We start from the raw sequence: 15,362 nt of genomic DNA, 5'->3' as shown, positions 1-15,362 counted from the left end.
TAAAAAGAAATGATTCAAAAGAATGATTCGTTTTCACACCGGACATCACTCCGGACCATTTGCATGTGGCTTTGGATTACGGTAATAATTTTGAAATAATGTTCAGTTTCTTACACAGACTGATTGTTTCACTTCATAAGACTTCAATATATCATCAGGAGCCGTGACTATTATTTTCGTGCTGCCTGATGTGCTTTTTGCTTTTTTTTTACAAAGTAAAAAAAAAATCTAAGTTACGGTAGCCTCTGACTTGCATTTTTTGAATCACTAAAGGACTCAGTTTCAGCGTGCCTTGTAATGAATCATAGAATTGAAATTAATAAAAAACTTACATCTGAGAAAAAAAAAATACTTTGGAAGAATGAAAGGTTTGTTTGTTTTGTTATCTATACAACCAATGCTAATAAATCACTTGGGTGTATCCAGATCTCAGGAATCTGTTGGAGATTTTTTTTATATTTGATACAGGTTAACTATATTAAAATTATGACAATGAAATTTCATCTTTGTTCTACATCTCATGAAGCACATCTGTGAATTAAGTGAAGCAACTATCTTTCTGAAAAGTGTAACATTTCAAAATTTTATGACGTATTAAATCAAATGTAAATAACAAACACGCACACACACACACACACAGACACGCACACACACACACACACACACACACACACACACACACACACACACACACACACACACACACGTGTTTGTTTTTGTGAGTTCATCCTATAGGCTTAATGGTTTTTATACTGTACAAACTGTATATTCTATCGCCCTACACCAACCCTACACCTAACCCTAACCCTCACAGGAAACTTTGTGCAGTTTTACTTTCTCAAAAAAACTCATAAAAAATTGAGGACATGGGATATGTCCTCATAAGTCACCCTCTCCTTGTAATACCTGTGTCATACCCATGTCATTATACAGAGTTGTGTCCAGATATGTCACAAAAACAAGAGCACACACACAGATAAACAAAACATGATGCTGCTTGACCACGAGACAAGCTGAGAACTAGACAAGGTCTTGCTGGTATGGTCAGTTACACTACAAGAAAAGACAAAATCAGTCATAAAAAATTAGCAATTACTGCCATTATTTGGTTGCAAAAAGTCAATATTTTAACAGTTATTGCCCTAATGCTGAAAAATGTGTTGCATTGAGATATAGATTAACCAGCACAAAGACATCTATAGAATGTTATTTCAAATGAACAAATACATAATTTGTTGTTGAGTTTAGGTCCTTGGCATTTTGTCACGATTGAAATGTAAATGTTTAAAAGAGTGTTTTGTGTAATTTATGTGAATGTAATGGCTGTGTGTGCTGTAAAACCAAAGAATAAATGGTGATACAAACTTACAAACTTAAGGAACAGGTTTTATTCACCATACACAATTTACAATGGGAAACAAATCTTACACATATACAGAATTGTAAAATCTTACAAATCTTACACATACACAGGCAATAAAAGCCGACATGAGCGTGTGTGTCAGAACAAATGCACCAAGATCATGACAGCTCAACCTGAAAAAGAAAAGCCATACAGCTGTTCTATTATTCATTTAAAAATGCTGTTAAAAAACGAAACAAATAAAGCCTTTGGTTCTTGGCCTGTTGATTAGCGACTGCAAACGGCTACAGCACTTGATGTGTCTCAAGTCTGCCAGCAGTTCTGGTACACTTAATAAACGTTTTAATGACACATATAAACAGAGACTGAGGTGCTGAACAAGTCAATAATAAAATAATTAAATACATAAATGAAACAAATGTACATGACGAGGACAATACCAGGCTGAAACAGTCTGAGGACAATAGACAATAAATGTGGACTTAAATTTGACTCAATGAGGCACAAGATGCTTTGTTTCTGCCTCATTGGCAAAAGTCAGGCTGGCATTTCAGTGCTAAAAAGAACTGTGAACACATAATACACACGCACACACACACATATAATGCAGACATTTTAAAAGAACCTTATATTATAATCAGGACTGTACAAAATGTGTGCAGCTAGTTTAGTTTTAAAAAACAACGTGAATGATGTGACGTCTCCGTTCCCTGCTTCAGGGAACATGGGTTATCATACGTCACCGAGACAATGGTTATGTATATGTAACATGATTTTGAAACCACTTTTAATATAGATCACTTCTCCTGCAACAAACTTCTACTCTGTTTAATAAATTTTTCTCCATAAATCAGACATACAGCGCTCACACTGTTTTGAGTATACTGTTACTGGAGCATTGCAATGGCTGTGACTAAATCCAGCTTTCTGGCTCAATTCTTAAAGAGATAGTTCACTCAAAGTTGAATATTTGCTGTTAATTTACTCACACTCTGGCCATCCAAGATGTACTTTAGGCGACTTTCTTTCTTCAGTAGAACAGGAAAGAAGAATTTTAGCTGAAACCATGGTCCTTGGTGATTCATAAAATTGCAGTCAGAAGCTGCCTGCACTTTGAGATTAAAAATAGCATATCAGGCAACACAAATTATTGTGGCTCCTGATGATATATCGAGGTGGCATGAAGCAAAAAAAAAGTCCATCTATGCAATAAACTACAAGTTACTCAATCAAAACTGAAATGAGCCAAAATGGCTCCAGTTCCTCCAACTGAGGACTGATTCGGACCGAAGACAGATGAGCCACTGAAAATAGAATGCGTGAACCTAGCACTTGAATGAAGGGGTTAACATTTATGTTTATTCACTTTATGTGCTCTAAACATATAAAAGCTCCACATTTCACATCATAATTGTTTAAACAACAATTCTTTCTGGTCCTTGAATCTGATTGGCTGAGAGGAGTGTGACATTATAGTGAACAGAACTCCAACTTTTCACTGTATGTATCACTACGCTTGCAGTCCACCAAATCCACAATCATTGTTTTAGGTGAGAATGTACTTGTTTAACTTGTATGATGGTTGTTGTTGTTTATTAAATAAACAATATTGTGTATAAATAGCAGTAGTATTTAATTATAGCATTTAATATTTGGAAACAATTTGTGTGTTCATGATAGTAATTTTAGTAACATTATTCTGCCATTAGAAAGAGTCATCAGGATAGACTTTTATATTGAAGGAGTGTTGTAAACAAGGACATTTTTTTTTTTTTTTACTTTTAACAACACCTTGTAAGATGAAGCACTGGAAGTTACACTTAACAGATGAAAGGATAGTATGACAAAGATATTGCTTTCCTCAGTGGACATTCATATTCTACATAAAACAATTAGCTTTTAGTACAGTAATACAATAAGCTTTCAATTAAGCAATGCAGCGTTCCTTTGTTACCAGTTCTAAAGTGAAGTTTTCAAATTAGTAACAAAGTGTTTGGCTCAGCTGTTAAACTGTCAACTAGAGAGCCATGAGTCCATGATGGAAAGAAAAGTTTGCAAAAAAGTTATGTTCTGTTCTGTTGTTGTTTACTATGTATTTGCAGACTTGTGCCAATACACAGCCATATCGCACTGCTACTTGTGTGATATTGCTCGTGTATATGTGACGTCATTGCATGTTTACATAAACAAACTGGAAAATCTGATTTTTTTTAACAGCTTCATTGAAACTGTCCAAGCGGAACAGTTTTTGGAAAAGAATCGGATTTCCCCATTTGCCTGAGGATCTAGATTACAGGTAATGTTGTATATCATGTACAGTTTCTTGCACAGAGTGATCATTTTGTAACATCAATATAACATCAGGAGCCACAGGGATTTATTTTGTGACTATTTATTTTTTTTTTACTCCCAAAGTCACGGCAGCCACTGAATTGGATTTCATGAATCGCCAAGGACCACAGTTTTAACTAAAAACCTTCTTAACTGTTCTATTGAAGAAAAACGGTTTGGATGGCCTGTGGGTGAGTACATTAACAGCAACGTTTGATTTCTTGGTGAACTATCCCTTAAAAAGCCAGACATAAAAGACACACTCAAATCACTCTATAAGTTAATATACTGTAATCAGAGCACATTTATTCAGCGAATGGTAGCCCACTGAGTTTAATTAGATTTGTATGGGACTTAAATGGATCATATTTGTGTCCAGTTTAATGTTCATTGAAGGTCTAACTATCTGGCTTTCTGAAGAAATATTGTAGTCATGCATTTCTTACTGAGCCTGAAAGCACATCGAAATGCCAGTTTAGCTATTTTGTCTCAAATAGGGTGATTTAAAGCTGTGCTTGCGATCTTCTCAGTAGAGATGATAGTGTGTTCAGTGCAACAGTGCTCTAATTTGGTTCACGTGTGTTTTCTGTTGCCTTTAAAATATCTGATGCACCAGATGAGTTTTATCTAGCACAGTGGACCTCATTGGCCATCTAATTCTATTTAGCAAGAATCTACTTTTCTTGCAATGTAATTTGCCATTCTATTCTTTAGTTTGGTGTAATATATCATATATGGCCATTTTTAGCTAGTCATCGCGTTATCGTCATAAAAAAAGGTGCGTCAATGAAATCATTTTGTTATCGTTATCGTCATCGTTTACGAAAACAACATTGAATATATGAACGCAGAACTAGTTTAATGAAACAAAAGTTTGTGTTTAAACCAGAATTGAAGCAAACAAAAAAAACTTTTTTTCTTTAATGGTAGTTGTTTGCATGGACTTTTCTTGTTGTGAACTAATGATATTTTCTATGCCATTACACAAACCTCTGCATTTGGACATTTTGTAGTATGTTTATTAAACAGTTTTCCTGCGTCACACAATGGTGTACTATACTTGTATTAGGGACATTTGATCAACTTGACCAACCCGCACACCGTGCTTCTAAAACTAATTATTTAATTAAAAAACTAATATTTAATATAGGATTTGTCTTATATGTTGTCCCCAAATGGAGGTCAGCTTTAGCAAACGTTTGGAGGTGACGGTGTCCCCAAAGTGTAGCTTCACAAAAATAAAACACACACACACACACAGAGCTCTGAGGATGACAGAAAGTACTCACCTCATTACAAAAAGGAAAATGCAAAATGTTACTGTAACACATGTTCATTATAATGAAGTGTAATAATAACTGTCAAACAAAACTTGTAGAATTATGTGATAAGAAACACTGGGATAAGGCAAACAAGTTTTCTACATTGACAAAAACGAGACATGACACTGATGGACACATTTGCTGCTGTGACTACTGTATATATAACAAGTGAACACACTGAGAAAAAAAAAGGAAAAACACTCAAACTTTAAAAAGCATTGTGCATAGTTCAGTCATTACCTAACCTGTCTGCTGCTTAATGCTATTTCTGCTAACAAGGAAGTGCAAAAAAATCATCAAATTAGTTCACTGTTGCACTGAAGGGTGTCTTCATTCATTCCCTTGCTGTTTAAGGTTTCTTGTCATTGAATGTGTGTGTATGTGTGTGTACCTATACAGAAACCCGCATGTGTGTTTGTTTAACTCACTACTAGGATCGAGTCCATTCGCATCCCTTAAAGGTTTTCCCAAGCTTTGGCCGAGTGGGCCGACGCAATCCTCTGCAGAACCGGCCCGCGGTACGCCGCTCATACCTCGCCCACCCAGACCACTGTGTTCCCTCTCTTGACGTCTGACACCTCACAGTGAGGGCTGCTCTGTTTGCCGTCCAGAACGAACAGGGACTCGGCCGCCGATGTGACCAAGTAGCGTCCAAACACCCCGCTGGAAACCACCACCCTGTTGGAGTCTCCCCAAGGCCAGCTGCTGGCTGGAATAGGATCCTTGACATCCTCGAGGGCTTTCGTTCTTCCTGAAGCCAGGTCCGAGAAAACCAGCTTGGAGCCCTGCGCCGAAGAGGCCACGATCATGTACTTGTTGGCCTCGGTGAAGGACGGCTGAAACACCAAGTCTGCGAGGGGAATCGAGACGTCCGCTTCATGGCTGGTCCGCAGCTCACCGCTGAAGGAGATGGTCTGGACTTGAAGCTTTCCGTGTTGCTTGTCCACAGAGACCACAAAGCGGCCATCAGGAGAGACGAACGGCTGGCCGTTGATGTTGTGATTGGGGCCAATGACCTCGTCGCTTACACTGTCGATGAGAAGCTGTGAGCTCGGACCCGAACGGTCCTCGACTTGGCACTCGATAAAATAGTAGCCGCTTAAATGAGTGTAGGCCATGCTGGCTGGAATACAGCTGTAGTTCTTCAGACTGATAGTCTTGACGAGATGGAGGGTCTCAAGGTCAATTTTATGCACCGCGGGCTCCGATTTTAAGTAGACAAAGCCAAACCTGAGATGACAACGGTCAAAGACAGGTTAATGATCTTTTCTACGGATTTATTAAGTGCTGCACTTTTAATTACAACTGTCATTTGCTAGCTTCCCATTTTTGGAAGAATTATGTGGAAAATCTGACAGAGGTCATGCACACTGAGCAGCGGTGATCGTTTCATACCTTACGTGGGTGATAACGAGGTTGGTGGGAGGGATGTAGAAGTCCTCCACTCCTTCAAATGGAGTATGGATGATCTGACGCTGCTCCACCGCGCTGGCAGAAGTGATCACCTTAGAAAAACAGAAGAGAGTGAAAAGAATATAACAACCAGGGCCAACAGCCGCTGAGTTCAGAAAATATACAGGCTGTGCAATTTTCATTAACAACAGGCAGAACGAATTGGGAAAACATGTAATTGCAATTTGTTCTATTATTATTAATATTCGGTAACACTTTATAATAACTGCATGCTATTAATCATTAGTTAAGCATTAGGAAACAGTTAATTCATCATTTATAAAGCATTAATAGACATTTATAAGCAGTTTATAAATAGAGATATAAATGCTTTATACCTGATTTAAAAGCATATCTAATGTATTTAATAAATGTTTTTTCATACTTTATTAATGATCAATTTATCATTTCTAAATTAAGTATAGCATTATTTACATACCAGTTATTAAGGAGTTGTCAGTGGTTCATAAGATCACTTAGAAATTGTAAGTAAATGATTCATAAACTATTTAAATGTGCTTTCATACATCTTTTTATTCAGACATATAGTAATAGTTACTTATAGTGTTAATAAATGGTTTATTAACATGTATTTCTACTGTAATTCAGGGTTAATTCAGGTAGTAATAAAACATATGTAGTTGTTAGTTAACTATTTTTGTGAGCTCATCTAAAGTTTAATTTACAGTTAATTTTCATGTGTCATACTGCTTAACTTCTCCTCCGGTCACATTTTCAGAAAAAGAGAAACTGAAGAGTGTTAAGAAAAATACAGGCAGGTGAACTCTTTAAGTGCATGTTTTATTAATATTATATTACCTGCAAGTAGTTTTTAAAATATACTTTTAAAATTTAAAAGTAGAAGTTACTAAAAAGAAGCACCTTTATAATCACAAAGGAATTGTCCAAGCCATATTTATATTTATAATGTGTTATAGGATATTTAATGTTTTTACAGCAATATTCATATGAAAATCAATTCTCAAACGCAGATATAGGATTGCTATGAGACCACTCAGAAATTGTGCAAAGGTAGTTCAGACTTGGCTTATATTTAAATAAAGGTTTTAGTACATTCACTTGTTACCCAATAGTTACAGTACTAGCAAGATAATGAAAATATTAGAAGTTTAGTTCTGAATTCACACCAATTTTATTAAAAGAGCTTATAAAGTTGATAAAAATGCCACTGTTGGCTTCATTGCAGATGATTATGAATGCAAATGATGAGTTCTTGATTTGTGAATGTGCGTGATGAGTGCAGGATCAGAGCCAAGCGCACACATGTGGCTCTATCTCCCTTCATTTGTTTAATCTAATGAACTGACAAACAGGTTCAGATGTTTGACTAAAAATATAGAGCCATTTAAAAAAATGGTTTTGATATTTCACCTCTCAAGCTGAGCACTGCCTCCGGGCCCGACAAATTGCCAGTGCCCCGGTCAATTACTTGCATTCAAAATGAGTCGAATATTATCAAGCCATTTATTTGTTGTGTGAATCCATATCCCCTGCAGCCAATTATGCAGCTTCCCTCTAAAAGTGCTCTTTAGCATTTCTGAGTGATTCATAGCAAACGCCTTCATTATTCTGTGCGGCTGAAACTCTGTGAGCATGCTGAACAAGCAAACACACCTGAGGACTTTCCCGCTGTTTAATAAAACATGAATTATTCATGTGAATGGGGGCTGGATTACACATTGTTTGTTAAATAAAAAGCCTTTCATTTGTTCTGTCTTTGAGGCTGTGTGTTTCTCAGACGTTTGTGCTGACATGAGGACAGCTAAGATCAAACCTGGCAAAGAATAAAGTGGGAACCGGGAAAATGTTCTTCATTTAGCAGAAAGCGTCTTATTTGCCTGCAGCTCGAGTCAGGAGCTCTACCTGACACTGAACTGCACTGTGCAGAAACACATTCAGAAATTGCTCGTAAATTGTACAAACAACTACGAAGAAACAATAAGTAATGCACTGAATTAAACAAGAACTTTTGATAAAAACTGAGATCGTATTTTCTCGTCTTAAACTCCAATAATTTTTGGAAATTTTTTACGGTTCAGTTAATGCACATGCAATTAATCTTCATAATGCATTTAAAATCTATACTATTTATAAATTTCGGGTTGCTAGAATCATTAATTTCTAAAAGATTTAAAGATTATTAAAGATTTTTCAGATAAATCCATATAGCGTCAGATTACCCCCTTTTTATTAATTAAATGAAACAAAAGAAAAAAAGAAGAAATTACGCAATATATATAGTATTGGTGAGAAAATTTACTTGGATAAATTATTTTATGAAATTTATATGAACATAAAATCTGTGATTTATGAGTATATCAACCTAAATTCCATTGAAGTCATGTTTCATTCAATCCAAATTTATAAAACCTACCTATTTATTTCTAAATAAGTCGTTATGCCATAAGTATAACTCTGAATTGTTTCCAAACAAAATAAATTATTTTAAATAGCATAAACATTAAATTTCATGTGTAAAGTCATCGTGTTTTCATGCTAAAGTGGTTCCTCAATAATCATGTTTGTCAAAAACATGAACAAAAACATAATTAATTGCGAAAAGCTTTTGAGATTTGTGAGAACTATTTTACAAAAGTTGTTTAATATAACTATATGGAAAATTTTACGAAAAATATATTTTGACAACAAATGGTACTCCATACAAATTAAAACGAGAGCATGAAACATGACTTTTTGGTTATATCTCCTAAAAATGAAAGCAAAAAATTTTGAATTTTAAATTTTAAAACTAAGCGTAGTTATCTTTTTTTTTATTATTTTTATTATGTATCTCCTTTAGGTCAAAATGGACCTCAGTGTGTTATGAGGCTGCAGTCAGTGCAGAAATGCATTTGTCAAGCATAGACTATCACACATTAACATTATAAACATTCAAAGATACAGACAGTTAGCAGATAAAAGGATAATAATAATAATAAAAAGCACATAACAGTGGGGCATGAAGAAAGTGTGAGTACTCGTTAATATGCTTGAGAGTCTTTAGGAACTATCTGGGTGAATTATAATTCAGGACAAAACTAGAAACAGTATTTTCCTTGTGAGTGTCACCTGCAGTGTAGAGCGGGACTTCTGCAGGTCTCTCCAGCTCAACAGCCACAGCTGATCATGAGATTTGTCGTAGAAGAGTTTGACGGGCATGGCGTCTGTTTCCACAGCCTGTCATTCAACACAAGAGGGGAAAGTCTTTCAGTTTCGCTTGTCAAGAGCAGCTGTTATGAGTAAAGCACCCATTGTGATTTATTTTGGCAAGTGTCATATTAGAGGGTGTGCTTTCACTATGAACACTTTCAGAATGAATGTAGTGTATGCTCCAGATGAAGCCCAAAGCAGACTCAGCTGTTGAGTCTCTGAGCACACACACAAGTGATGTTTCCTTCATCAGTTGATTTTAACTAATTTAATTGTCAAAGCAAAACAGACCAGCAGAATTGTGTGCAAATGTAAGTTACTCAGTATTAGTATTTTGATTACTGAACTGTGTGTAACAGCATATTCACAGTCTGAAGTGCTCTAAATGTGATGTCATGTGATTTACTGTGGCCTTGTGATCCAATCACAGCCATTGATACTGAGGAACGTATAATACTGTTTGATTCATGAAAAAAGCTCTTACTCATAATTAAATATTGCTTTGCATTGTTTATATTTCTAGTTTTCAAGTGTTGAAACCTTGCAATCTTGTAATATTTATACATAGATTTGAAAAAATGGCAAACGTTATTTTTAGAAACAGAAATCAGTAGAGCTTTGTTAACATGTATGTTTACACACACAAGGAATCTGACTTGACGACAGGAGCTTCCAGTGCAGAAGAATGTACAGACATACTGTAGTGCAGACATACATAGGAATAACACAATAGGGATGGAATATAACACTAATATAAGAAAAAAATGATTTTTTTTTATATACCATATAAAGAATAGAAGTAAAGAAAAAAACGGTAGTTGTTTAAATAAATGTACTGATATGTTGTAAGTGTGCAGATATGTTTTTTACAAAGTGTGCAGTTTACAAGTGTACACATTTTTAATTCTGTGTATAAATGTGTCAAACTTTAGGAGATTGACAGAGGGGTCCTTTGAAGTGCAGTCATTCGTGTACAAGGAGAAAAACAGTGGGGAGAGAACAGAACCCTGAGGGGCGCCAGTGATAATGGTGATAGTCCTGGATGTTAGTTTGCCCAGCTTCACTAGCTGCTAGGGATGGGGAGTTGATTCTTCGACTATGAATAGCCATAGAGTCAGAGTCGACTCCAGCACTGGAATCTACTTTCGGTGTCAACTCCAAAATTGATGATGTCTTCACTAATTCTTAAATCCCTATAGTGCATTCAAGGGAGTTAAGTGCTTTATTATATCAGCAAAGACTGAATGAAATTAAGGGTCCATGCTCAGTGTACTTTATTAAGTCTGTGCTATACTTTCAACATGAGCAATTCAGACGCATAAATGGACAGCGCACACATGGAAAGCATAACACAGGCTTTAGTGTGCTCAGTGTGCTATGATCTGCGGCTATTAGCCTATTTTGATTTCAAATTTGAACGTTGTCGTAACTATTTTTTTTTTCTCTCTCAGCAGAGTGATTATCTTTTCACACATTAATACTATCTTTCATAGACATTCAGGTTTAGGCGCAATATTATTAAATCTATTTTTACTTGTGTACTTATTTACTTATGTCTAAGCAAGTAGCAAACACAGCCCACCGTAAACTTTTTGTGAAAACGTGAAATGTGAAAAGTAACTAGGTTATCACAATTTTAAATAAAAATTTACCATTGACAAAAACAACCATCTCGTGGCTATTTTTTTATTTAATTTTTTTATACAAGTAACCCTGCTGGTCATAAAAAATAATACAAATTCTAACTCCACGAGTGCCATCAGTTACCATGTTTATCTAAATGTGTAGGGTACTTTTCCTTGCTTTACCCTATAGCTATAAGTAGCCTACTTTAATTTGCCTATATGGATTTATGGTGGTATTAATGCATTTCGTATCAACCCATGTACATTTTTAAAGTCAGCAATGCCCTTTAACTTTAATTCAGCATGTGCAGCACAGCAAAAAATAGACTCGATGCTGTAGATTCACCGCTCAGAACACATTGAGTGAATGCTCAACATGGGAAAGAAAAAACAAAAAAAACATACACTGCAAATGGATTATGTGTGAAACTCAATAGCCTATAGGCTACATTAGGTTTTTAATAAAGGCTATTCAATCATTACACTAAGCTTAAATCATTAAAAACTGACAGGTCTAAATTTGTATTGAATTTTGTATTTAGGCCTATTGTATTTATTTCTTTTAATAATCCTATTTAAGACAATTTAGGCCTACATTTAGCACCATCCCCTAACCATTATAATGTGAAGAATTCATTAAAGAATATATAAGTTTTTATTTAATTCAGAGAGAGCATTCCACCACGGCTGAATTTTCCCTTTATGAATGAAGTGTCTGCAACAGCAAGCAATGGTGATAGTTAATTTAAAGGTAATGTCACTGCTAGATTGGACTAGTTTGGACAGTCACGGTAAATTCACAGCTGACTTTTTTTTTTTATATACTGTAAATTTCACAGATTTTGCATGCATCTCCTCTAGGTTCTGAAATCTCAACCATGTCTGAAGCTGAATGATTTTAAAGTCTGCAAAGAAGTGTTCAGGTTAGACATTTCTTATCAAATTCATCCACGAACAAATTAGTTCGCTGGAGCTGTGCGAAGTCCCTTCATGCCTCAAACGTTCCACCATCATCCCCATCCCTAAGAAACCCAAAATTACAGGACTAAATGACTACAGGCCTGTGGCTCTAACGTCTGTAGTCATGAAGTCATTTGAAAAACTGGTGCTGGGCCACCTGAAGGACATCACTGGGCCCTTGCTGGATCCTCTTCAGTTTGCCTACAGAGCAAACAGGTCTGTGGACGATGCAGTAAACATTGGACTGCATTATGTTCTGCAACACCTAGACAGACCGGGGACTTATGTGAGGATCCTGTTTGTGGACTTCAGCTCGGCCTTCAACACGATCATCCCAAACCTCCTCCTGCCCAAACTAAATCAGCTCTCCGTGCCCACCTCCGTCTGTCAGTGGATCAACAGCTTCCTGACAGACAGGCAGCAGCTAGTGAGGCTGGGAAAATACACATCCAGCACCCGTACAATCAGCACCGGAGCTCCCCAGGGCTGTGTTCTCTCCCCACTGCTCTTCTCCCTGTACACTAATGATTGCACGTCTAAGGACCCCTCTGTCAAGCTCCTGAAGTTTGCAGATGACACCACACTCATCGGCCTCATTCAGGACGGTGACGAGTCTGCTTACAGACAGGAGGTAAAAGAGCTGGCTGTCTGGTGCAGTCTCAACAACCTGGAGCTTAACACCCTCAAAACAGTGGAGATGATCGTGGACTTCAGGAGAGACCCCCCTGCACTCCCCCCACTCACCATCATGAACAGCACTGTGACTGCAGTGGAGTCATTCAGGTTCCTGGGCACCTCTATCTCTCAGGACCTGAAGTGGGACATTCACATTGACTCCATTGTGAAAAAGGCCCAGCAGAGGTTGTACTTTCTCCGCCAGCTGAGGAAGTTTAACCTGCCACAGGAGCTGCTGAAACAGTTCTACTCCACCATCATTGAATCCATCCTCTGCACTTCAGTAACTGTCTGGTTCAGCTCAGCTTCTAAATCTGACCTCAGAAGACTACAGAGGGTAGTCCGGACTGCTGAGCGAATCATCGGTTCAACCCTCCCATCTATTCAAGAACTGTACTTATCCAGAGTGAGAAAAAGGGCTGTCAAAATCACTTTGGACCCCTCACATCCAGCACACCCCCTCTTTGAACTGTTGCCATCTGGTCGACGCTACAGAGCACTGAGCACTAGAACGACCAGACACAGGACCAGTTTCTTCCCTCAGGCAATCCATCTTATGAACAGCTTATAATAACGGCGGACACACTACACTTTATATTTATATACACACACACTTTATTTATCTAACACACATACTTAGTATACACTTAAATTTTGCACACAATATATATGTACATACATAACTTCATTTTGTAATATACTTTCCTACAATTGTCATTTGTATATTGTTATTCACTCTCTACTTATTTGTATTTTTTATTCTTTATTATGTGTTTTATGTTCTGTCGCTGTCATTCTGTTGTACTGCGGAGCTTCTGTCACGAAAACAAATTCCTCGTATGTGTACATACCTGGCAATAAAGCTCATTCTGATTCTGATTCTGATTATCCACTCTGATTTTACTGTGTGACTGAGTGATGATCACATGTAACCTGGATTACTGTATGTAAGTAATTACATGATTACATATTATTCACACAAATAGTAATACATTTTACAAAATGTATTGATTCTCCTTAATTCAATAAATAAATAAATAAGTAAAAATAAATCATAATAATTTACAACATAACACATTCAGCAATATTTCAGCACATTCACAAAATGGTTTTGTTGCCATTCACACAAAGACCAGTTTGAAGTCAGGTGGATATAATAACAGAAATTTGAGAAACCACCAAAAACCAAATCGTTTGACCGTTGAATTTACAATAAATAAATAAATAATAATAATAACGATGATAATAATGTTTTCTCAACATTTCAAATCTACATCAACTACTGATAAACACATTCATTTTTATTGAATAATCACTCAGGTTGTTGAATCATGTATTTAAAGCACATTAAAATGCACAAATTCACATTATATCGTATTTACGTAATGCACACTCAAGTTTTTTTTTTTTTTTTTTGTCTTTTCATTAAACCCCCTGCAGGTCTTTTACAAACCCCAGTGTGGGAAACTTCGGTAATGTATTGTTTAATGCACTTTATGTTGTTAATAACAACAGCTGGAATATATTTTCTTTGTCTTTGTATTTTTATATCAACATGTTACAAGATTGCCTTATTTAAATCAATGTGATAAACAAGTTAGGTCAGAAGTAATCAAAAAGTAGTCTGAAAAGATTACCTAAAACATGTAATGTAATGGGTTATATTACTAACTACAAATGTTGTCATGTATTCTGGATTTGCAAGTAATCTACCCAGCACTGATAACATCTACTGAGATCTCTAATAAGATATGAGAGCTGTGTTTGACTGAAGACGGACACATCCTCACCTGCATGACTCTCTGCGCCTGTGTGTCGATCAGCAGCAGTCTGTTCTGAAGCGGCTGAGACACGTACACATACTTGTCCCTCACGCTGACCGCTGATGCCCATACACACTCCTGTGAAGAGACGCCGGTGCTGCTGGGACACAGTTCTTCCTGCAGGGACGGACACATGCCTGAACCAATGTTTGTGTCTGTGCACTTGGAAAATGCATAGTTATTTATACGAACCGGTAGCCTCCAGGGTACATGACCCTTGCACAAAAGGTTCTTTACAGTAGAAAAAGGTTCTTTAGATTGTTTACTAAACAAAAAAGGTGCTTATCAGAACCTTTCACTGGAGAGTTCTTATGGGAACAAAAAAATTTTTTTTTATGACATCACTGTGAAAACCACCCCCTTTGAAACCTTTAACAATGTCAATACATGTTCACCTCCAAATCAAAAGAACCAATATATATATATATATATATATATATATATATATATATATATATATATATATATATATATATATATATATATATATATATTAATTAAATTAATTAATTAATTTAATTAATTAATTAATTAATTAATTCTGTCAGTCATATATATATATATATGATTATAATATTGTTTAAATAAAGCATCTGGATGTACTTACTGAACATTAAAAGTCTGATATAAAGAGTTTTTT

General features: G+C 36.2%; 1 protein-coding gene across 2 annotated transcripts in view; it reads right to left on the bottom strand.

The window, feature by feature from the left end:
• Nucleotides 1-1,925: 1,925 nt before the first annotated feature.
• LOC113038202 (follistatin-related protein 4-like) overlaps nucleotides 1,926-15,362 on the bottom strand; it is a 185,296-nt gene continuing 171,859 nt past the window's right edge. For both annotated transcript variants that reach the window (XM_026195460.1, XM_026195459.1), the window contains exons 13-16: nucleotides 14,690-14,839; nucleotides 9,559-9,666; nucleotides 6,412-6,521; nucleotides 1,926-6,246 (exon numbers count right to left, since the gene is read on the bottom strand). In XM_026195460.1, coding sequence (XP_026051245.1) covers nucleotides 5,544-6,246; nucleotides 6,412-6,521; nucleotides 9,559-9,666; nucleotides 14,690-14,839 — 1,071 coding nt within the window. In that variant the 3' untranslated portion in view covers nucleotides 1,926-5,543. The remainder of the gene's footprint in view (nucleotides 6,247-6,411; nucleotides 6,522-9,558; nucleotides 9,667-14,689; nucleotides 14,840-15,362) is intronic.

Source organism: Carassius auratus, chromosome 21, assembly GCF_003368295.1.
Source record: "Carassius auratus strain Wakin chromosome 21, ASM336829v1, whole genome shotgun sequence".
In the NCBI taxonomy this organism is placed as follows: domain Eukaryota; kingdom Metazoa; phylum Chordata; class Actinopteri; order Cypriniformes; family Cyprinidae; genus Carassius; species Carassius auratus.
This window is presented reverse-complemented; position numbering and strand designations above follow the sequence as displayed.